At 38.6% G+C, this 25,441-nt stretch overlaps 2 protein-coding genes across 2 annotated transcripts in view; one reads left to right on the top strand and one right to left on the bottom strand.

Moving 5' to 3' along the window:
* Positions 1-22,662, bottom strand: part of TDP1 (tyrosyl-DNA phosphodiesterase 1) — a 52,310-nt gene extending 29,648 nt beyond the window's left edge. Inside the window, exons 1-12 of the mRNA XM_076345262.1 lie at positions 22,611-22,662; positions 21,240-21,790; positions 19,674-19,717; positions 18,969-19,024; positions 17,818-17,914; positions 15,551-15,585; positions 13,141-13,233; positions 11,337-11,507; positions 9,667-9,745; positions 7,752-7,937; positions 6,906-6,954; positions 3,702-3,768 (exon numbers count right to left, since the gene is read on the bottom strand). Of these exons, the coding sequence (XP_076201377.1) occupies positions 3,702-3,768; positions 6,906-6,954; positions 7,752-7,937; positions 9,667-9,745; positions 11,337-11,507; positions 13,141-13,233; positions 15,551-15,585; positions 17,818-17,914; positions 18,969-19,024; positions 19,674-19,717; positions 21,240-21,786 (1,424 nt within the window). The 5' untranslated portion in view covers positions 21,787-21,790; positions 22,611-22,662. The remainder of the gene's footprint in view (positions 1-3,701; positions 3,769-6,905; positions 6,955-7,751; positions 7,938-9,666; positions 9,746-11,336; positions 11,508-13,140; positions 13,234-15,550; positions 15,586-17,817; positions 17,915-18,968; positions 19,025-19,673; positions 19,718-21,239; positions 21,791-22,610) is intronic.
* EFCAB11 (EF-hand calcium binding domain 11) overlaps positions 22,115-25,441 on the top strand; it is a 78,921-nt gene continuing 75,594 nt past the window's right edge. Inside the window, 2 exon segments of the mRNA XM_076343527.1 lie at positions 22,115-22,120; positions 24,087-24,179. Coding sequence (XP_076199642.1) covers positions 22,115-22,120; positions 24,087-24,179 — 99 coding nt within the window.

Raw genomic sequence — 25,441 nt, 5'->3', positions numbered from 1 at the left:
AAATACAAGTGCAGTTGCTTTGCACAGCAAGGACGAGAGCATATGTCCATATAACAATTTCAGGCTACTTCTAGTCAAATTGGCTTAATACATTTTAAGCTGTAAACTTTTCATCAGAATGCAGCTGGCAGAGGATGTACACAGGACCGATCTCATGTTGCAGTAAACTTCAGGCATATTCAGTCTCGGAGATAAATGTGGTTAAGTTAAACGAAACTAGCTTTGAGAAATTTTATAGAGCAAAACCACAGCTTGAATTAGTTATTTTTTAACTGTAAGAGGTCATGGTACCATGCAAAGTAAAAGCTCAAGTGTGGGGTGAGGAGAAGGAGTTATGTGAGTAGGTATTACCAGAATTTGAACAGTAAAACATGAAAGCCTTTTTGCTAGGTGTGGTTTTTTTTTTTTTTTATTCTTTTACACTCCTAGGACTAGAACTCCTTATCACTAATACAGCTTAACTCTGACTTTAGACCACTAATCCTGACATTTTTACCAGTGACTTGCTGCTACTTCCTCCCTCCCAGTCTCTGGTGGCATTTCAGTCAGCACCTTTTCTTCTTTCTTTTTAATTACACAGCCTCTAATGTGATGATTAGGTGTATTGAATTAAAGAGGTAATCTACTTTCCAACTCTTAAAATGCAACAGCTTTTGACCCTCCTATCCCTCCATTTTTCCAATAGTTATTTCTGAGTTTCATGTAATGTGTTTTTTTGGGAAAGGAGGAGGGAAGAAGTGTTCTCTATGATGAATAAGGTGTCTTTTGCAATATAGAAAAATACTTTGCACTCACTTGCACTGCACTACAAATGTGAATGCAAAAATTGTGGCTTTTATGTGTACTTAACTGCTTAAAAAAAACTTCTGAAATTTTGCTAAATGTTTGATAAATATTTGTTTTACTTTGCAATGAATTTTTGAGTTTGAAAAGGAGACTACACTGCAATCACAGTGCATTTAGCTGGAAGACATACAGCAAGTATCAATTGCCACCAATGTCTGATATTTCTGGCACAAATGAGGTAAAGGAGCAGACACAGGACCCTTTACAAGTGGAGCTACTGAGACAGGGAAGCCAGATAATCCTAACATCCTGAAAATTAATCCGTGCAGACATGTTCAATCCATAAGCAGAGCAAGAAATAACTCATTTTCTACACCACCATCTCTTTCATCATTTAGTTCTTACTTCAAATAGTGAATGGGCTTTCCACCTCAAGATAATGGCAACAAGGCTTGAGCATAGTTAAAACAACTCACACCATTAGTCTCAACCATAAGAGAACAGTAGGTCCTCTGTGTAAATGCTCAGTATCTCTCATCTTTTATGATGTTAGGGGAACAACACTGTAGTTCCTCAAACCGAGAAGAAAGATTATTACTCTTCAAAACTCTACAGGCCTAAGGAACACAAAGCTCTAACACAACTATGATTATGGACTTGTCAACAGCAAGTCAGACAAACTCTGGTCAAACCAATTTCTTCCATTCTTTGAAAATAAAAATTTGGCAAGGTAACTGCACAAACATAAGGCATGTGGTATTAAAAGTCAATCAATTAAAATGAGCATTAAAATACAATGTTTTATGTACTGCTAAAGCCTATCAACTGTTTCAAAAGCAGCAATTAACAGAAGTCATTAAGCATTGCAAACCTCTCCTTATCAGTGAGTAATACTGAATACTGAAAGGAAAACACAGCAACCCTACCAGAGAGAAAACTGAGCAAATTGCACCATTTACACAGTAGCTAATCTAATAATGCAGTCTAGTAATCATTTGCTATGATCAGAAAAGTGAAATCAATATTAAGTTTAGTCATCTTATTCTTTTGAGAAATTTGAGAAATTACAATTCAGAGCTGCACTACAGGTTAAATACACTCAACTGGCAGAAGAGATAGAAAAGCAGCCCACAGACATTATAAAAATTGTATGCCTGGGGCAAAGATTCTACCTCTTTGGGTGAGACTATAGGACACCATTTTCCAGCTCCATTAATCTCTCCCTACTTGTAAAAAGGAGCTATTCCTTCTCCTTTACTGTAAGTATAAAGTATTTATCTTCTTTCAGCTCTGGTAGAATCCCTAGTTTCTTGCTGGTTTTGTATTATTTCCAGTGAGGTAAAGACAAATTCCTCTAACCCTTCTACTGCCCAAAGCTTTGCATTACGGCAAGTCTTTAAAATAGCTTATCTCATATTTAACTCTATTGAAACAGGACCTACTATTTTCTGTGTCTCTCAAGTTACCACAGATAAGAAGCTCCTGTATGTCATCTGCTCTATAGTAACAGCTTACATGCAGGCTCTCAAGGGCTAATGTCTTGTGTTACTGCAGGGTAAGAATCTGCATCTGGGTAGCCACTACAGAACAGTTATGCAGGGCCACTTGTCATCTGCAGCCAATTAGACAGATAAATTTAAAACAGCCCTTTTGTTGCCAGAGCAGGACTGTAATATGGACCAATGAGACAGGTACGTGGGTGTTTTCTCATTAAACAGGAATAAAACAATGAATGGTCTCATTATCAAGTAATGTTCTGTGCACTAAATAAAAGACTAACTGAAAAAAGGTTACATTTTTCTTCCAATAAGATTCTCATGAGGTATATGCTTATAGAAACCTGAATTAAGGTTGCACAGACACACCCAGTTTTATGATCTCCTTGCTTTTTGAATCACGACTAAACAATCTTGAAGTCTTGGAAGGTGTTTGTAGCTTTCTTCCTTTGCTGAATGTGCTCAGAGGGCACACTTCAAAGGCAGGAGAGAAAGCCTCACATGCTTTCTGTTCCAGTTCCATTCCTTGGACATTGACCAGCAAGGCTCACAGCAGCAATCATGTTCACTCCAGAATGGAAGATGCTCTCTGCAACTAGCAATTGTATTCTCAGCCCTCTGAATATATACACAACTTTGCACATATCTAAGTAAGAGTTTGTAAAGTATCTTACCAGTGCAACTTCCACCTGGAAGAGTTAAAAGTTTCTGGTGAAAGGAATGGGGAGCTGCAGTCTTGTAAGAGGTTACCAGATTTAATTTTTTTTTTTTATCTGCGCAAAACAACTTTTCTCATTGTTCTCAAAACACGCTTAAGTTCTTAAAGATTCAGCCTGAGGGAGACATCTGGCATGGAATGTGTTAGACTGTTAGAATTTGGCAATATTAGTAGCAAGTGAAAATAGAAGTTCTTAATAGAAAACGTCAGGCACCTTTAATAAAAGATGATATTACCATAAAGGACTGAGAATTTTTGCAGCAGTACTGCGGCACTCCAAAAACAAACAAACAAAAAGCCTTCCTAACCCTGTTGTGGCTCAGTTGAAATCCAGTTAATACTGAGGCACAAGTGGGAAAGTGAAATACAACTAAAAAAAAAAAAGAAACAACGAGAGGAGTAACATTATTCCAGTTCAGAGAAGGAAAGCTTAAATAGAAGTTTACAGAATCCAAAATCTGGTAGCGTCCTCCATTAGCAACAGTATCCCATATCATTTTTAGAGGCAAATAGCACATTTTGATTATGTTTTGAAGATAAGACCAGCAGATAAGGAACTAAAGGCTTTTATCTCAAGGAGTTTAATACCATGCTTCTGACCACTTCCCCTTAATTTGCTTTTAACCCTCAAACATTACAGCATTGTAAGTTTAAACATACAGACTAAGAAAAAAAGCCCCAAAGAATTGAGTTCTACTTACTGAAAATAGGAATGCAACCACAGCTGTTTCTGTGCTGTCTGTATACTGTACGGTAGTGAGCCACCAGCTTAAGGGAAAAAAAAAATAGAACATGTACATTTGTTTTTTGAAAGACATTCTAAAAGCAGCAAGTTATCTGTACTATTCTCATGACTTATTTTCAGAAAATGGTTAAATGCTCCAGTAGTATAAAATGGTATATAGGTTTGGGTTTTTTTTTTCATTCTTATAATTTAGCAAGTTCCTAAACACTACGTAGCAGATTTATGCTACAAAAAAGAGAAACAGTATACAGGCTATAGAATTAAGTCTTCTTAGAAGACAGATGTTTATGGGTGATTTTTGTTATGATACCACTTGATATCAACAGATTAGAATCATTACCCACACAAGCTAGAGGGAATAAAACAAGCAGCTTTCAGAAAAAAAAACAAACCAAAAAGAACACACAAACAAACCACCAAACAACATTATTTTAAAGAGCAAGAATGTCTCTGATGAAACTGTATTTGTATTGATTTGGCCTTTGGCTAATGCATGTTGTGATTTCTTGAAATGAATTTGACAAAGAAGAATCAGCCATGGCATACTGAGTTATATTAGTGTTGTGTACTAAAAACATGATGCAAAACCTACTGCATTCCACCTGTCCTAGAAGACAGCATAAGGACCTGTTACAAAAGCTTTACTACTCTCAGGGATGCACTAACTGCAGGAGTCCACGGAGCTGTTCATTTGCACAAATACAGAGTTACGTAATTCGCCAAGTTATTTCACAGTATGAAAGAAATGACAGTAAGGAGTCATTGTGCAGATTGCATGTCTTGACTTTTGAGAGTATCAACTTTGCTAAACAGATGCTGTAGACAAACACATGTATTTCAAAAGACCCTAACTTACTTGTGGGAACCATAGATACCTATAAACTCACTGGCTGTAGTTTCTACATGTCCAAACATTGCTCAGTTCAGAGGAAAGACAGAGAGCTAAAAGCATTCCTGCTAGCCCTGTGTTCAAGTTCCACCAATTGCTAGAAGAGCTCAACAGCTACTCCATACTACATAGGAGCATAGGTATCTGGCTTGGAACAGGAACACATGTTTATGGATTCAGCAATGCCAAAGAATCACTGAATCGTTGAAGTTGGAAGCACGCTCTGGAGATCATCTAGAATAACTCCCTGCTCAAAGCAGGGTCGAACAGAGCACATTGCTCAGTACAGTGTCCTATCAGGTTTTGACTATCTGCAAGAATGGAGACTCTACAACCTCTGAGCAACCTGTTCCATTTAAACATCAGAAAACATTTTTGCTGTAAGAGTATTCTGGAATCTCCTGTATGTCAATTTATGTGCCTCTTTTTCTTTCACTGGTCACCATGTGAAGAATCTGCCTCTACTTTGCATTCTCCTATCAGGTATTTATACACATTGATAAGATCTCCCAGGAAAGTTCTCTTCTCCAGGTTGAGGAATTATCCAGCTCTCTTGGCCTCTCCTTGCATGACAGATGCTCCAATCCCTTATTCATCTTTGTGGCCTTCTGCTGGACTTGGTTCAGTATGTCCATGTCTGTCTTGTACTGGGAAGCCAACAACTGGACACAACACTCCAGACGTGGTCTCACCAGTGCTAAATAGAGGGGACAGGTCACCTCCCTTAGGGTTACCTCCCTCAGCCTGATGGCAACGTGCTTCCTAATGCAGCCCTGGATGCTGTTGGCCTTCTTGCCACAAGGGTGCATTGCTGGCTCATCTTCAGCTTAGTGACCACCAGCACTCCCAGGTCTTTTTCTACAAAGCTGCTTTCCCTGGGTCAATCCCCAGTGTGCACTGGTGCCAGGGGTTATTCTTGCCCCAGCACAGTACTTTGCATTGCCCTCTGTTGAACTGCATGAGATTCCTGTCAGCCCATTTCTCCAGCCTGTACAGTTCCTCTGAATGGCAGCACAATCGTCTGATATATTAATCACTCCTCCTGAATTTGTATCATTTGCAAACTCACTGAGGGTGTACTCTGCCCCACCATCCAGGTCACTAACGAAGATATTAAATGCATGGCCCCAGTATCAATGCTTGGCACGCACCACCACTAGTGGCTGACCTCCAGCTGGCCTTCATGCCATTGATCACAACCATTGAGACCTGGCAGTTCAGCCGGTTTCCAATCCGCCTCACTGTCCACTCATCCAGCCTGTACTTCATCAGGTTGTCTGTAATGATGTTTTAGGAGGCAGTGTCAAAAGCCTTACTGAAGTTAAGATAAACAACATCCTGTACACTCCTCTCATTCATCAAGCCAGTCATCTCATCGTAGAAGGACATCAGGTTAATTAAGCGTAATTTCTCCTTTATAAATCCATGCTGACTACTCCTGATCACCTTCTTGTCCATCATATGTTTGGAAATGGTTTCCAGGATTCTTTGTTCCATCACCTTCCCAGGGATCAAGGTGAGGCTGACAGGCCTATAGTTCCCCAGATCCTCCTTCTTACCCTTCCTGAAGTCAGGAAAAGATTCCTTTCTTTCAGTCCTCATGAATCTCTTCCAATTGCCTTGATCTTTTGAAGGCTAATCAACAACAGCCTCGCATTGACATCAGCCAGCTCCCTTAGCATGCATGGGTGTAACCCACATAAGTGCTTGCTTTTGAGAAACAGAAGCTTCACTGCATCAGAATACTACAGTACCTCTTCCTCTTTCAGGTTGGCTGACGCTATGCTTTCTATACAAATATACTGACTTCACGCACACAAACACAGGAAGACTGAACAGAACAATTACATATTGCAATATTAAAAAAATGACTGATGAGTACTGAAACATCTTATTCTCCGTTGTATCTGATGTGCAGGATGACACTGCAAAGAATACACAAGAACTTGGCACACTCAAACCTAATTTTCTGCCAAAATGAAAGTATGACTGGAGTTAGAGCAGTGGGCAGGAGCTGTTTTTTCCTATTCAGTGACATATGAACACAGCTATACAGACTTAAACATTATATACCAATGCCCACAAAGCTTCTGCTATTCAATCACAATAGGAGAGCTGGAGTCAGAGCTCCAGTAACAGTAATAAAAGGATTCTACTGCCATCTATTCTACCAAGTTCTCAGCAAGATGACAACTTCAGGTTCATTCAACATCAACAACTGAAGTGATTTTGCAGGACATTAAACTAATAAATGGGGGTTCATCTGCTTACCGGGATAGCCTTCCAGACTTTGCCTCACATTGTTCACAGTAGGATAAACCTTCATGGAGACAGGGAAAAACAACATAACTTTAATAACACAGCTCTAAATACACAAGCTGTCAATTTTCAAGCAAAAATCACCTTAAAGAGAACTTACTTGAGAAAAAAAGCATTAAAAGCTTCATTTTTCAGCATGAATAAGATTGCACTGCAGCTTAAAACTAGTTGTGTACCAGTAACAAAGGTATTTTTGCCTCTCTTGCAGAGCTTACCATAATTAGCTAGCACGAAGTCAAACAATCCTGCTTCAACCACTTCCACAGTGGTCAAAGTAAGTTCTTAACATTATTTTATAAGATTTTTAGACTCGTATCTCAAATACAAGTATGCAGGGGCAATTAGCACACAGTAAGGGCCTAGTCTGACAAAATTTTGTCCTTGATTTAACAAGCTCCTGCCACAAACTTGTTTCTGCTCCTCCCCTTAACTGTGCTAATAACCTGACCAAAATAACCAGGTTAGAAAATAATTTGTTCTAGGTATTAATCACTCAGGGTTCAGTTACATCTCAGTAGCAGAAACAGCTGTATCTACAAAACTCAATGGAAGACAAGCTATAGAATGAGAATATAATTTTGATTAAATTACATATACTCCAGTGTCATGCAGATGGAAGTTATAGTACATTTTTACAGTATACCATACATGAGTAAGTGTCACTAAGTGGCATCCTTATGATTTAAGGATGAAAACTACATTAATGTCTTGTAAAAGTCAAAAGCAAACCAATGACTAAAATATAAACAACAAATGAGTAAGTGTTAAATAAAGGTTACTAGCATCTAAAAGACGTACCAAATGAATTGGAACATCACATTTAAGGAGAGTTGTCACACTGCTGCCTGCAGCCACCAGGCTCTCCTGGAACTCCGAGCAGAGCCATTTCGACCCATCAGCTCCCATTGAACCAATGCTTGAGAACTGTCCAACAACAGGCCAGGATTCCTGTGCTGATGTTGACGAAGCATGCTCTTTCAAAAGCTAGTGAGGGAAATTAAAACACTGTTAGACTTCAACAGGGAAAGAAAACCTTAATTAGGAGGTTTGATATTGCTTCTGATATAATAAATCCTCTATAATTCACTTCTGACAACAAAAGAGATTAACATTCATACTATCTATTTAACTTTGCAATAAAGAAGTCATCAGGCTCTCCAAATAAACCCACTGTTCCTTCAAGAGAAGATCAAACATCACAAGTTTTATCCAAAAGCACTGAAGCCAACCATTAAATAATGGGTAAAAAGAATGCTAGCAGCTCTTCCTAAAAACATGAAACATTAGCTTCAGAAGTCACAATAAATTGAACAACTAAATCTTTTTATATTTGGTGGTTGTTGGCCATAAAATTCCTCTCATATCCTAAAGCCCCAGCTACAATAGAAGCCCAGAATAAGAGGGGAAAAAAGAACAATTGAAGAGAAAATTGAAGTAATCCTTTCAGAGGAGTTCTTCAGCCGTGAATGGAATTTAAAGTCACATTAAAAACAGATGGATATAGGCACATATTAAATTGTATGTAGTGGCTACCTTTTCCCCCCCTCTAGAGAAGACACATAACTAAATGGCTTCAGTCATCAGTGTAGTGTCACCAGGTCTACCTGCATTGTCACTAAAAGAATTAATCTTTTTGATCACAGAAACATTTGCCACAAGACCATCTTTATCCTTTACAGGCTTTTTCTGTTTTATTTTTGTTTTCATTCAGTGTCTTACTAGGCAAAAAAACACAGACATATACATCAGAAAGGGCAAGCTCTTTACGAGCAAGGGGAGGTCTAAGAGTAACCTTCTGTTGAAAAGTAATGTGATAAACAGACATTTTGTATGTTGCTGAAGTTTGCCATGGACAGCATTAGAATTCCATGTAAAATTCACGATGGAATTTGAAATAATGCCACTTCAGCAGGAGATGCAGGTTGAAAATTCCCCAATTATGAGAGGCATTTAACAGATGACATGAAATACTTTACCTGATTCTAAATAAATACTGAAAAAGAAGGGGCCGTACGAACTTGAGATATGCAATCTTGTATGAAGATTTACCATTATGGCTTATTTAAATAATGCGGGAGGGGGTGAGGGTAAAAAAAAAGCACATTCCTAATTATTCAGTTGATTAAAAAAAAAAATCAAGATCTTAGAAATGTAGTAGAACAAAACTAAAAACCTGACTGAATTGATGACATCAGCTATGTTCAAACTGGTTTTTAATTTGTTTTTTTTTTTTTTTTGCCAGGTCATTAGGGAAAAAGAAACTGTAATAGCCCTTAACTTTTAAGTAAATAAAATAAGTCTGTTCCCTAAGTGCAGGCAAGTCTGTATCAACACATCTTTCCCCAGTGAGTGCCTTTGAAAAAGGCTGTATTTGGTTCCCAGTCACAGAAGACTGGATTTTGATAGTGTCACACTTGTTAGAAACACCAACAGCAGCTAGGAAGTCATTTGACTGATGATGCCTCCTCAGCTATCTGTAAGCACATGACAATTCAGACCACAAACTGACCATGGTAATAATGTCTAGGAATATTATGTGCAAAGTCTACACTGTCATAAGTTGCAAGCTTATGTTATTGCTAACTTAAAATGTAACAATGTATTAAAAGATTGCTGATCATAGCTGGAAAAATTGAAAGGAACTAAAGAATGCTCTCCAAAATTATATTTACAGTTAAAAGGATATTAACAGAAAAGGTTACAGTTTTAGTACCTTTCTGAGCCTAAGATGACCCCACTTTTCTTTATCACTACCCTGATATCGTCCAGGGGTAGAACCAAGCAGATACACTCTACAGAAAGAAAAAAACACAAAACCAAGTTATTTGCAGCTCTGGAGTGTTTTGGTTTGTAAAGTATTAAGGTATTTAAGTAAAACCTATCAGCAAGGTTGAACACAGAAGTACAGCCAGAAATATTTAATCTTTCACACTTAAGATTCACAATATAAAGAAAAGTGGATTTTCAGCTGTATAATTTATTATTAGCATTCTATATGACTGTCATGCACCACCAGGCTGTTCTATAGCATAGACAGGAACTGCATCTATTTCTGTGTACAAAAATGCAGAAGATAGATGATATTAGCAACAAATGCAAATAGCTCTTGTTTGGCACAGAATGGGGCATGTAATTTTGAGTAAAGCCAATCTATTGCTACATCCAAATCAGCAGATTCAGGTATGAGATTTCATTTGGGCACCTAATAGCTCAGATGCAAAATACAGCTTTTTCAATTGTCTTCCCAATAATTGTTTAGTAACCTGTTTGACTTTGCCCTGAAAACAGAGAACAGACCTGCCTAGAGTCACAACAAACAGATGGTTTAAGCAGCTGTTCCTTACTGCATCTCATGCCTAGCTTTATCCATGAATAAATGTCCCCTACACATTTTATATGGCAAGGAACTGATCCTTATCTTAACAAGTGACTTTTCCATAACCCGTGCAATAAACTCGCATCAGCTAGGGCTCAGCCAGCCTGTCCAAGCTCATGCAGATGACCAAGTGAATAAGAACAGCAGTTCAGGCTGTTATCTTACTTGACTATAAGGTACATACTTTTTTTCCCCCCTCCAATCTTGTAAGATTCCATGTATTTTATACATTAAACTAGACAAGGTTTCAGTCTCTATATCCACCACAGTTTATGACCTTTTTCAGCTTTTCTTTTCAAAAATTTTTTGCCAGCTTATAAAACTGCTATTAAGCAGCCAAGGAGATTTACACTTTCTGAAGTAAATACCATATTTCAGTGGAAATGCAGGATGTATCTATTAGAATAAAGCATCCTGAATTACTTTAAGTAATATCAGCAATGTGATATTAGAGAAGACTGTTTCAAGACAAAGCGTATTACTGCTTAACATTACATTGCCTACCAGACACGATCCATGCCTGTAATGGGCAAAATTCTATACATATGTATATGGATTGAACTTTGCCTTAAAAGTACAGAAGCCTATTCTTAATAAAATCCCCATTACAATAACCTTTGTTTATATGATCCCTCTTACATGACAAACCAAATACAACTCAGTTTTTTCCAATGGTAATTTTATTGGAGCACATATGTAAGCCAGACTGACTTAAATGAAATTCTGGGTCCCTATTACTTACAGCTACCTTCTGCCAAGTTACTGCTCATGTACCTTTTTTCATTCCTTTAAAATGTATGTTTATAAAACTAGAAGTTGGTCAATTCAACATAATCTGCATAAGATAGATTTAAAAAACTGCCTAAAGTTAGACTCATGTTTAAACACTTCAGTCTGAAACAAGGTAAGCTTACAACACAAACCCATGGTCTAATAAATCCTAACAGAGATGTTTAATTTTTTGGAAAAAAGTATGCAAGTTACTATAAACACAAGATAGCATATACCTTGTCTCTGATAAATCATGCTCTTGAATCAGATCTATCCATTCCTTGAGCGTAGGAGAATTGTAAGCCATCAAGTAACTTATTAGGTCAGATTTGAAATTAGTTTCAGATTCACCAGCAGAAATAGTTCTTCCCTGAGGTAGCCTTGGATATAAAGGGCTTAGCCACATTCTAAAAACAAAGCCACAAAAACAAGGACACCACACATTAACACATGGTTTTAGTAAGTGATTAAAGCACATCTGAAGGTCCTAAATGAATACTAGACAGATTTATTGTGATACTAACTATAAAGCAACTTGCCTTTACTGTACAATTACAGAATCGTCAAGTCTTACACTCAATACCACAAAACTAGTACTTTCAAATGAAAACAACAATCTCAACACATTTATCCATGCATACATTTGCAGCTTTCATCACTGTTAAAGAGGGCAGGCTCAGACTTACCGACCAGTAGTCCTTTCATCAAGATTTTCCTGTATGAACAGAAAACTGCAACGCATTCTGCTAAGCTAGTGGTTTGTGTAATGATATAGAAAAACACCAATTAGGACACCTGAAAGTTCTGCATAGTTTGAAGAGTAGCCCACAATGATAACTTGCCTCTCCAGAACTTCCATCAGAATAAAATAGGGTGGGCACTATGCAGGGAAAACATCTAGCATTTCTTTCCAGTCACACATTATTGTAGCCATGGAAACCAAAGGTTGTGCATTATCAAGTTTACAACGTGTTGATACTATCCTTTGTAATTCAGAAGCATATAAAACAGAGAAGCCAGTGAACCATCATATTGGTGATACAATGTATTATTGCAGAGTGCAAAAGCTAAAAAGAAAACTGTTTTTCATGTTTGACAAGCAGGGCAACTTGTTAAGCATCCCAAACAGATATTTTCATGCCTTCTTGGCTTTCTGAAAAGCTAACTGCCAAAAGATACTAAGCCATCCCTAAGTAAAAGATTTAAGGCAAAAAATCAGTGGTTATAGTTTTGCCACTCAAAAACCCTTATGAGAGCTTGCCTCAGACAAGTGAAAAGCCTCAAAACCTTGCCATATTTAATGGCAGCAAAATAGATGTCAAGATGATAGTAACTTCTGAAAAAGTATTTACAGTTAGTTTGATGAAGAAATCTTATACCCTGAGTTACTGTGGAGATCTAACTAAGAAATGCTCCCATAAAAAAGAAAACAAGAGGTTGAGGGGCCTTATATTAACATGTCACTTAGTTTTGTTTAGAGCACAAAAAATAGGACTATGTCCCAAGCTGGCCATTAAGTTTAAAAACTTCTACCAAAAAAAATGAGGAAGAAAATTCCTTCCAAGGAAAGGATACTGGGTCATCTACTGTATTAAGGAACCAATGGTGCCCAGCATTTATCAGGTTACATTCTAGATACAGTCACAGCAGAAGCAGAACATCTGCACATTCACATTATTCTTGCAGTATTAAGATAACTTTTAAACAGCTGCTTCAGATTTATATGAAGAGTACTTTATAGCTAGGTAGTTTTTTCATAAAGAGACAGCATGGCATAATAAATGATCTTAAATCAGTCAGACTGAACTTAAGGTAACACCCAGCTCAGGACATAATTTTGTTTACAGTAGAAAGCAAGTAGAGTTCAGGCTTAGCTACCACCATTCTAGATCTGTTTTTTTTTTTTGCAGGATAGCTCTATCTTAGGAGCGTAAGACTTCCAGCAGTGGAACATCTGACCTAGTATCCGGTCTCCAGCAGTAGCAGATACCTACAGAAAGTATTAAAGTAAACATACACCTGCTAGAGATTGTTGCTTACCCCTGAGTTTTCTGGTGCCAATCTTCAGCAATAAGATTGGATGTATGTATCACAACTCGAAGACCTTCTTCATACAACAACAACATCATTTTCCTTTAAAAAAAAAAAGATAACACTTCATCTGTTTCAAGTACACTGAGAGTAGGCAATAAATTAACAATTCATTAAAATGCTCCAAGATAATTATTTTCAAAACATTTGTTCTGCATAGTGCAAGCACTTAGACTTCAATCCATGTGCATGCCAAACTCACATGGCAGTCATTAGACTATCCTGTATATTTTGTCAGCAGCATCATACGATATATTCCAGAGTACAGCTTAACATCTCATGCAACTGATTTCCCAAAGCAAAAATGAATATTTACAGAACACTTTCTATATTTTCTATGTTCTTCAGATAAACTTATTCCTTTGCAGATAGTTAAAAAGAGAATTAAGGAACACTAAAAGGCCTTTGCTTATAGCTGAATTTATTAAAACCTAGTTCTCTTCTCTTAAACTGACAACTTTTAAAATAAAATATGTAGGTAACTAACAATTGGGATGGCAAAAAAGCTATTTATCTACCATAAATCTAAACTCAAGCTACAGCACAAAGGAGTTTTAAAACTAGTAACTGAGTTAAAAAATGTCTATATTTTTTGTAACATAAGTGCTCAAATTTTCATGTAGAAGTTTTCAACAGTTGTGTAAAGACAGCATATCCATGTGACCCTGAAGGATGAGATGGTTTCCATAGAAACCAATGCTCAAGAATGAAAACTGTAAGGAAACACATGTTTATTTTCATTGCTGTCCCATGGCAAGATAAAGCCACACAAATCATATCAGGCTCAAATTTAGACAATTATTTATTCAGTAATTCCTGCTTTTAATGTTAGAGTTCAGCAAACTAACATTCAAGTGCCTGCACATGTTTTCCTGTGCTTACTGCATAGTTTATGCAATATACAAGACCCCCTAACTATAAAATAGTTCCCCACATCTGTGTTATGCCTTGATCTAAGCACAAATTGAGTTGACAGTAAAATAAGTATTTTACAGCAAAATGAAGTGCAAGATTAAGGTATATAAAAGTGATAACTGACCAAAACACCACTACCTCAAAAAAAAATCACTGACATGTAATTTAAGTTTTACACCATACAACAGGAATGACGTGAGTTTAAGTCTTTATATTTGATGAAGTGAAATCTGTTAAGCTTCTCTTGGCAAAAATTGTTTCATTACCCACCAAGATGGGATTTGCTGGTCTGCTACCCACTTGTGTTCCATCTGCAGTGGAACACGCATTCAGAGATACACTACCCAAAACAACCCTTTAAAATATAGGGTTAAAGAAGTGTAGCATTTAACATCACTATCACTTATTTATCCCAAAGTGTGGTGGAAGAAAAAAAAAAAAGTTTAAAGTTGAGCATACAGAGGATGAGAGCTACTGCTTAAGCAAAAATAAGCTAAAGCTTTAAAAATGATCAGTTTGAAAAACAACCTCAATTCCTTCTATGTCCCTCACTAAACCTGAAAGAGAAGCAAGACTCATTTTTGAAATGCTGATTTCTTTCCTTCATTTACATATTCCTCTCCAAACAGGCAATGAGGAGGTCAGTATGCTTTCTACCAGAAATACAGATATACCTTCAGTGGGCATTTCAGATCAATGTTTTAACGTAATGTCACGTTTTATAAAACGAGCTATACAAAAGGATTGATTAAAAATACTACAGTGCCCCGAAACCAAAGATCTTTGCTACAAGACATTAAGATTAAATCTGTTCTTATCTATAGCTTGCAATCTACAAAATTCCCTTTGTGACACTTCTGTAATATCAAATTAAAGTTTTTTCTTTGAAAAGACCCCAAAATTCATTAATTATTTCCAGATCATCCATGTTAACTGCAAAACTGAGCAGTAAATCAGTGTTGTGTCCAACCTGCCAATGACTGATCAAGTCTGCATTACAGTTTTGGTATTAAGGCATGAGTTAAGAGCCAGGACCTGCAGTTCACTGACTTCAATTGTCTAACTTGCACATCTCGTATCTACCTAATAGCTGATTTGTTTCCTTAAACTAGAACAATCCTATCATCTATAAATACAAAATAAGTAAAGAAATTTTTCTTTAAGACTCAACAACTTCTAGGAAACCCAGTTTTATGGCTTTAAAATAACTTGCAGATAAATGAAACAGATACACATAGAACATGAAAGATACTACTTTTACTTTTCATCAGTATACATTAGGCCTTCAGAATTATGTTTTCACAAACAGTAATAATCTATCTTCCTATCCCATAAATACTTTAAGACACTAGACACTAGTTACTAGTCCAATTATGGTAACTGCATGTACCAACTCCACAGTCATCTTTAGAAGTGCAGCTTTCTGCTTCATAGTGTTACTTACGTATGGTGAGTTCCAAAGGCAATATCCAGTTTAGCCTATAAAATTAAGAAGTTGATCATTAAAAATTCATATTGTGCATTCCTATATGCAAGAATGTTAAAGGAGGAGAGGTGCTCCTTCATTTTGTTTCATTCCACTGCTCTCTAGTGGACAGATCACAAAATACATTATTTTTCCCCTCAACACCTTTAAATGTGCTTATTTCTAGAAGTTAGACTTCAAATGGCAATGCAACTCTTTGCGCTGGAACTGCTCCAGCAGAATTTCTGGTCTCTTACCAGCAATATTTTCAGAAACAGTCAGCCTTGCAGAAAAGCACCTGAGGGTCCTGCTGGACGCAAAGTTGAACAGGAGCCAGCAATGTGCCCTTGCAGCAAAGATGACTAATAGTGTCCTGGGCTGTGTTAGGAGTGTTGCCAGCAGGTTGAGGGAGGTGATCCTTCCCCTCTATTCAGCATTGGTGAGGCCACACCCGCAGTACTGGGTCCATTTCTGGGCTCCCCCATACAAGAAAGATACAGACATACTGGAGAGAGTCCAATGAAGGGCCACTAAGACAGTTAAGGGACTCGAGCATCTCTCCTATGAGGAAAGGCAGAGAGCTGGGACTATTTAGCCTGGAGAAGAGAAGACTCAGAGGGGATCTGATCACTGTATACAAATATCTGAAGGGAGGGCGCAAAGAGGATGGAGCCAGGCTCTTTTCAGTGGTACCCAGTGACAGGACCAGAGGTAATGGGCACAAACAAACACAGGAGGTTCCCTCTGAACATCAGGAAACACTTTCTTCTGTGAGGGTGACTGAGCACTGGCATGGGTTGCCCAGAGAGGCTGTGGAGTCTCCCTCCTTGGAGATATTTAAAACCTATCTGAACATTGTCCTGGACAACTGGCTCTAAGTGACCCTACTTGAGCAGGAGAGTTGGACCAGATGACCTTCAGAGGTCCCTTCCAATCTCAACCATTCTGTGATTCTGAAGCATATGATGACTGTTACAAGCAGCTTAATGGCTAACATAGCAAAGAAAAGGACAGAAGCCAGACAGGAATGTTTTTTTTATCAGCGCTCTGCTCTTATTAAAGAGTATTTACAGCACAATTTCTAGGGAGAGAATGAAACATGAGTTACAGATGTTAAGAAAATACTTTTAGCCAGTGACGGCTCCAACATTGTGCCTAGTTAATACAGGCATGGAGGAGGAGATTAAAATACTTACAATTTTGTTTTGGGGTACTAAAATAATGGAATGCATGTAGACTACCAGAAGAATATGAAGCAGTATACCCAAATAGGAAAATCATCACAAACGCCATTTTCCCCTGCTACTTACTATTAACTACACTGACAAGTTTATCGTATGGGACATATTACATTCAAATTCTTGTTGTGTGTGAAAAGGAAACATTATATGCAAACCCATGAATTTATTGTTAACATATCTGAAATCTTCATCTAAAATTGTTGCTACTCCACAACTTAGTGCAAACACCTGATTAGTATAGCACACAGCAGCCCAGAAATCCTGGCCTTGAGAACTCACTATGTTTGGCATCAACACAGCAATCTCTAGGAAGAAAGAAGAAAGGAAGGAAGAAGGAAGGAAGAAAATTCCAAGATTATCCTCTTCCTAACGAAGAGTAAGATATCCCCATGATCAATAACATACTCCACCCAGCAAAATCCTGAAACAGTGGCAAGTTGCCATAACCACATCCCTTCCCCAGGCTGAAGCCAATAGCTTTATGGCTCGGGGACAGCAAATGAGCGAGTATAACATCAGAGAGAAAACAGCATATGCCAGGAAGCGTGCTCATAGCAATTTAAACAGTATTATGGAGACTATTTGTAACAGCATTTTCTTATGTAAAACATTTGGACAAATAATAATTCTTTGATGAGACTTAAGATTACAGTGACACAAGGACTAAGTGCTGCACTTTACACAAAAAGTACTTTCTTTTCAGCCATTACAAGAATCTGAGTGCAACATATTAGTGGAGAAGGTGTGCAGTGCTTCTGTGAGCCCATAACATTTTTTGGGGCAACCATTCTGTGTAAACCTTTTGCGGGTGACAGTCTACCATAATCACAGAAGACCAGGAACACAGTTACTATGTACCTATGGTCCTGGTAAGTATATTCCTTAAAGCATAACAAGAAATTCTTGACTTCTCATATAAGGTGTGTCTCTCTTCATCCATAACAAGATTTTTGAGTGCAACAGGTGGCTTACTTTCAACCAAAGGATGATACAAGTGTTAATTACCTGACAAAAGCTAATGTTCTCATAAGGACGTGCTTGTGCAAGCAGTTCAGCTTTAGATTCTCTCTTTTCGCCATGAACTATCAACAATGGCTTCTTCCTTAAATAAAAGGAGATTACGATTAAAACATCAAATGAATTAGTAATCAGTCTAAACCACTCCTTCATGTAGCTATGACTTCTGGCCCCTAAATCTGGTAGCCCAGTAGGAAGATGGCACTAAAATCTATATGCCTTATTAACTAACTCAAAAAAGCAGTAACTACAATAGAAGCTCTAAGAGAAAGACACTAGAAAACTTCAATGGGAAAAAAAAGGGAAAACAGGAAGCGCGGAGTAAATCAGACACCAAAATAGAAACTAATAATACAAGATCTTGTAAGGAACTCTTGTCTGTATAGCTAGAAACAGACAGATAAAAGCTCTCAAAAGTATTGATATACACAGTGTGGATCTAAGACAATTTAATCATTGTTACCTTACGGAGAAGATGGGAAGAATGAGAGGAAAAAGGAGAGGGCTAGGTCTACTCTGGCAGTAGTTTCATGTTCACTTCCTAATACTCTGTTCTACTGCATTTCCAGTAAAATGAAAAAAAAAAAAAAGAGAAAACTGTACATCATACACTCACTTCATCTGCAGTAGGTTGCAATTATCAGAATAGAGTTTCAAGCAAACATAAGAACTGCTTTCATGACAATATCCAGCAACTCCAACCATATCATATCCATGACATGTCCTGATCATTTTCACATAGTTTTCTTGTGCCCTTCCTACATTCCCTCCTTTCTCTTCCATGACCTTGCTCTTGGCTCAGTAAACTATATGGCAACAAGCTTCTTGTTCCATCTTTATAGGTCATCTACTGCATTGTCGCCGCAGCCCACAATGGGACCTCCTAAGTGTTAATTAATAAAAATCAGAAACCAGCTATACTGAACTCTGACCATTTAACAGTCTTGAAAAGAGGCAAGAAATCAATAGAGAACAACTGTGGAATAAATGTACAAGGAAAACCAAGAGTCTAGACATACACAATTGGTAACAATAATTTGCAACTGCAAACAAGTGTTTATCATTCAGTTATAACAGCAACTTGCATGAACAGAATGATTTGGAAACTGTATCATTTCATCTTCGTAAAATAGACATACCTGAATTCCTGCGGATACTGTCTTACAAGCCATCCCACATCTATACAGTAGTTAAACTTGTACATAAGAAAAAGAAAACAGACTCATTAAAAAGAAAAAGCAGAGTTTTTCAGAACAATGAACTACAGCAAAAAAGCTTTCTATGTAAAGTCATCGCTTAATACCACTTACATCATATACAGCATGTTTTAAAAATAGGTGTATTTTTGAATTTCACGTGCTTTCTTTCATGTCTCTTAACAATTCAGGAATGAACTTAAGTTATTCAAAAGCATGTATTAGTGTTCATAAAATTTAACATGCAGAAAAAAAGAATCACATACACAATGTAAAAGCTTTGGTTCAAGAACCATCTCTTTGCCATGTGCTTACACCATGAATGATAGCAAAAGCTTCTATCCAATAAGAAAAATATCAATCCTAGATTGCATGGCTTTTTTCTTTCAAAAAAATCATTTACATGCACATAAATACGCATTTTTCAGTTGCACATTCCCCCAGAACAGGAGACAGAAAGCAGTCTTATAATTGCCTGAATTCTAAGCAGAACATGGGATGATTTTTATATTTCAATAAATTGTTGTACAGTTGGAAACTAGAGTTCCCTGCTAATATCAGCTACATGGCACAAACATGGATTGTCAAGTTCAAGGATAATAAAGTGAAATAAGCAACTGAAATCAATTTGGCAAACAGAAAACTCACCTGGGCAGAAGATATGAGAGTCCCAAAAAGAGGAGACAAAATATCTGTTAAAAATATTAAAGCATAATTGAGTAAAAAAGGTTCAAGTAAACATTTCACATCTTGAACAGTTTGATAACTACCACAACACAAGTGTCAGATTGTTCACAGGCTTGGTGTAACAGAGACATTCACAATTAAGTTTACTGTTTTGAATATTAAAGTCACTGATTCCCCTGTGAAACCCTTATGGTCTTATACTTATAAAAAGCATTAATCCTCTCAAAGTAGAAAACAAATTTTAAAAACTTATTAGGAGAAAGACTAAGATCACATGGAGAAAGGGACAAACTACTCTCTCCCTATAGAGAGGGCTTGAAGAACTGTGGCAGGGTAGGAGCAATAAAGGCATAGTTAATGCTTAAAGACTTATCTGTTGCAGACTGATTGTAGGATATGTGTATCCTTAGTTCATTCATGGTAACACAGAAAACTAATCCAGCTGAGGAATTATAACCTTGATAACTGAAGCACAGCAGCAACTTTTAAATGTATCCTACAAATACCTTCTAGGATAGACAAAATATTTCATGCCGTATCTCTACGGAAATCTGGTTTTGCAGGTTAAACAAACAAAAAAACTCAGCCCCTCCACCAGCTCAACTAATCACCTAGCAGGACAACTAGTCCTAAGAGAGAACAGGCCAAAAGCCACAATGAATTCACAAAGCAGATAAAGACATACAGCAGTAAAGCAAGTGAGGTCTCTGACACCAGACTACCATCAATAATCAATGCTCATAGGGAGCACATGAGGTTGAGGAAAAGTTACAACCTAATTGTATAGGTCTTCAGTCATTTGATCTTCAAAGAACTACAAATTTTTTCTGCCTCATTTTACTGTATTTCTGTGCATAAATCTCTTATTAATGCTTGTTTCTGATTTGGTCTTGCAATGTATGAGATTTCATTTCTGAATGAGGGGGTGTTTACGGGTGTACAGAGCTCTTCCCCCTTACACCAAACCACAGCTACACAGCATTCCTGAAGCATCAGTATTGTACACTGAAGACTTCACTCCATCTTGACTTACACTCACTTCTAATTGAATTGAAACTATCTTGTACTGCATCAAGTAATAGTGAATTACTAGGTCCAAACCACTCAGAAGCATGAAGACAAGTGCAAACAACTACTCAGGGAGTATGGTTATGCACCCAAGAAAAGTATCCCTTTAGGATACTAGGACCATGAAGGCAAGTGGTTTTCCCCAGAATAACTCACACAGAAAGCAGCAATAAGAAGCACGATATGATTTGCCTTGGCTAAATGCACATGAGATTTGTGCAGCATAACTCATAAGTTACAACAGAATCAGTATCAGCAAATTAATGCTTTATACATTATACTTCTAAAAGAGAAAGGCAAAGATAACAGAACCGATTCCTACAACTTGCACATTTAGAATATGAAGCCTTAGTTACACCAAGGAATATTTGCATTTAAAAATACCCACAAACTAAAAATAAGCATTCTCTTGCAAACAAGTCTCCCAAAAGCCCACTTCTGTAGAAGCCACTTGTTCACCTTTTATGTGAAGGGCTCCAGAATTATAGCTCCGTTCAATTCCTCTGACTTTAGTGAGAAAAAACCTGAAAGGGTTTCCTCCATTTAACAAATCCCAGGTATCTTGGGCTTCACTAGGTGTTTCATTATACTCCTCTGCTTTCTGATTCTCTGAGAGCTCATAATCTTTGCGAAGATTCAGAGGATGTTCTTTGGGTGCATCACATCTTTCTTCTTTCAGTGTTTCTTTGTGGGCATGCTTTTTGTGATCTTCGGGCTCTTCATCGCTACTAGAAAGACACCAGCCTAAGCCTTCTTGGCTAGTTCTCTGTTTTTCTGCTGGAGGTAGTTCTGCAGAAAATTTTTTATCACTGAGCTTCAGGGGAGAAGCTTTTCTCTTGTGAGCAGCTTTCCTAGCTTCAGAGCATGGATATTGTGGCCCACTTGTTCTGCCACGTGCAGCATCCAATAGTGAAGATGTAGATGGTTTTTCACTGTCAGAATTTTCTTCAGTACTTTCATCACTACTAGATACTGTCCATTTTCCGTGTGCACCTTCCTGAAGCATGTTCCTAGGGATTAAAAAACAAAACACCAAAACACATTGTGCATTTTTGCTATGCTCAAGTCTGTTTTTCTTCCTAGTTTCCATTTGCTTACTACTAGGGAGCTTTGCTTTTTGTATTTGGCACAATCTCCATGCAACTTCTGACTCGGGAGAATTTCATAGCACACAAGGCTTATTTGTTTCTGTGCCCAGGAAACAAAGAAACACGTGCAATGGGAGCAACCGTCAAGTGGGAAGCAGCTAACGTGGAAATCTGCACCTGGAAAACCGGCTAGGATAGGGACACGTACAGGGAAGCGTTTCAAAAGTCAAAAGAGTAATTTGCATCATGCAGGTATTTCTCATGCCGACCCTAACGCTCAGGGGTCTAGCGCGCTCTGCTGAGGAGACACAGAAGCACAAAGCCGGCTCAGGGCCACTCTTTCCGGCTGCCGCTACGGGACCACAGCCTGGAACCACAGCCTCCCTCCGCTGCCCCCCACGCCCCCGGCGAGGCCCTCAGCCGCGCCTCTCCCCTAAGCCAAGGGTGGCAGAAAGCCTGGGCGCCACCGCCCCGACCGCCGAGGGCCGTGCGGACGGGACCGCTGTTCCCGCCGGCTTCGGCGCCGCCCGCGAGGAGGGCAGAGCCCGCGGCCGGGGGAGGCACCGTCCCCGCGGCCGCCGCCGGCTGAGGGGGCGCGGGCCACGGCGTCAAGAGCCCCGATAGCCGCTCCCGCCCCGCAGCCGGACGGCGGCCGCCGCCCGCGCCGGCTCCTCGCGAGCCTCGCCGCTCGCCCCGGCCGCCAGCGCCCGCCCCTTGCCGCTCCGGGAGGACCGCGGCTCACCTCCAGGCCCTACCGCCCCGCCGACGCGCCCGAAGCCCGAGACGGAGAGAGGAAGGCCGAGGCCCGCCTTCCCCCGGCGCGGCCCCGCCCCTCCCCTCCTCCCGAGCCAATGGCGCGCGCCTGATTTTAGCCAATCGACGCCGGCGCTGCCCTTGCCCCACGGGAGTTGGTGGCGGCGCGCGAGTTGCTAGGCAGCGCGGGGCCCGCCGCGCGCCTGTGGGTCCCCGCGGCGCGGGGCGCAGCCGCCGCGGCCTGAAGGGAGCCTCCCCTTCCGCAGCGCTGCGGTGAGGAGCCTGAGGGGCGGCGGGTCCGTCCCATCGGTGCCCGGTGGTGCCCGAAGGGCTCCTCCGGCCTCCCAGGGGCGCGCGGGTGTCGAGAGGCGCTCAAGCAGCTACGGCATCTCTCTCAAAGCTGCTAAACTGGCAAAACGTCACCTCTTGGAGACCCGAATTAATCTAACAGGTCTTTATTTGACCTTAATGTTAGCTTAGGGCAGGTGCAGTATTTGCGTAATCGTTCATTCAGCTCGGTGTTAATTACTGTGTCTGAAGTGCCCCACTAATGAGATAACTGCGTGACAACTTCAAGCAGGGAGTGGGAGGAAAACAGGTGTAAAATTAATCAAAGTAAGAGCATGGACTAGATCAAAGCTTGCTCTATCTACCAAAATGAAATGTCTTAGCATTTGGTTCTCATTACTCTAATTTATTACAAGCTTGTGACCGCAGTTAATGTGTCTTATATCAGCATGCAATAAAATCGGCAAGCTACACCTAGAAAAACATTAATGAAATTTCAACTTGTTTGTGTAATTTTATTAGTACTTTTCTTCCTGAAACACTCCGTGGATATGCTCTTCAGTACTATGAGATTAAACGTTTTATTATCAACCCTTGCTGAAGGTCTTCTATGGGAAAAGCTCTTAGGAAAGTTACTTGGTATTGTATGTCATAATCTTTTGTCTAAGTATAGACTATGAAAACAGTTATTTGTTTTCTAAAAGTACTTCAGAAAATTTGATGGCTTCTGTCTATGCTTGCATTCTAGTCTCTCCTCATAGTTCCTGTCTATATAGTGACTTAACTGGGAGAATTAAAGATGCCTGGCATTTTTCAAGAAAAAAATCAAATCTTGCAGGAACAAATTTAACATAATTTAGTTTCTAGAAGTCTGTATCATATATTCTAAGTTTGCAAAAAGCCTTTTCGTAATAAGCACATAAAATGTAGAAGTAAGAAGATTTTATTTTAACTTAACAAAAAATTAAAATTAAATGCACTCAGTCCATTTTCAGCTACTGTAACAGAGTAGGTGAACAGAGTTCTGACAGAGATGCAACTAATCTTTAATAGTTTTTTTAAATAGCATAGTTTATTCAGCAAGTGCCTATTTTATTCTTCCCATAACAGTTATTCAAAGTAAAAAGTAATAGGTCAGGTTTATTGTTTTTTAATGCAAATCACTTTCTTTCTCTAGGTTTTTGAAGCATGTGATGAAGATAACAAAGGCTATTTAAGCAGAGAGGAATTTAAAGTTGCCGTAGTAATGTTTGGTTATAAACCCTCAAAGGTATATATTTTTTCATTTATGTTCTGAAGACCCAGCTTACATAGATGTCTCACTATTGAGAACTCTGTACTGACTGGTCTGCACTAGTTGGAGTGGATTACTGTAGGTTTGGTAGACAGAAATACCTACAGATTCTTAAAGTAATTTTCTTATCTGGGGGTATTTATTCCAAAAGACAATAATCAAACCCCTACCTTTCCTGCTGTAGATCTGTGATGAGCAGAAGGATGCATTGTATTTCATATGTGTACAAGATGTATGAAGTAAGTGACTTACTGAGCTTGTTATTGGTCAGTTATTGGTTTTTATTAGTGGTACACTCCATTTCTTTACTCAGTGGTTTCAATAGATGTGAAACTACTGCATGTCCTAATAATAAACATGTATTCTCAAAAATATAGCTATTTTGGGTTTCAAGTAACAGCTGGGCATTTTTAGGCTTGACTTCTCTAATATAAATCTACAGCTGTATGAAAATTTTCACAAAAGAAAGGTTTATTGAGAGAAATTGTATGTTGCGTACTCACAGGAAGATGCAGGATAAATTGTATGGCTTAATGTAGTTCTGTAAGTTATGTTTCTACTCTAGTACTGCAAGTGATCTCAAAAGAAGAACACACATGCAAGATTTCAAAATAAATACGTGTGTCTGTGAGTTTGTCTTTCTCCTGGTATGTCGATACAAGCTTGACCAATATACTATAAAGTATATTTAGCATAGAAATTATGATTCATCTTTCTTCTCCAGTTTGAGAAATCTTCTTCCCCAAGGACCACTTGTGACTAATCTTTTTTTTTTTTACTTAAATACGTATTTTAGGAAAATAGTCTTAACAAGGTTATAAACAAAATTTTGTCTATGATAATTTAAAGTAAAAACCACAGAAATGTTTTATTAAACTGTGAAAGTAGTCATCTCTGATACATTTCAGCTGTGGGTAAACATTTTCTCAGTAAGCTAGGGCCAGATCTAAAAATAATTTAGACTTCTAAAGTGAGCCTTAACTGCTGAACTATGAATCTGAAAATGCTCAGCTGCCCCTTATCTATCTTCTCCTATCTGTTTTTACCTTCATGTAAAAATTAGCTGTTCTGTTAAATTCCCTGAATGTTTCTTCCAGTAGGAGTACTCAAAACATGCTTAAGGCATTCAAACAAGAGCAGGTTCTGTGCATAAGTCACTGACGGCTCCTTCTTGGAAAGAGAATAGAAGTGGAGGACTCCCAGGCAGAAAGGAGGTGCAGGTTCAGTTATTTCTTCCT

The sequence above is a fragment of the Aptenodytes patagonicus genome, chromosome 7 (genome assembly GCF_965638725.1).
Source record: "Aptenodytes patagonicus chromosome 7, bAptPat1.pri.cur, whole genome shotgun sequence".
Taxonomy (NCBI): domain Eukaryota; kingdom Metazoa; phylum Chordata; class Aves; order Sphenisciformes; family Spheniscidae; genus Aptenodytes; species Aptenodytes patagonicus.
The sequence above is the reverse complement of the archived record's forward strand: the minus strand, read 5'-3'. Positions and strand labels throughout refer to the sequence as shown.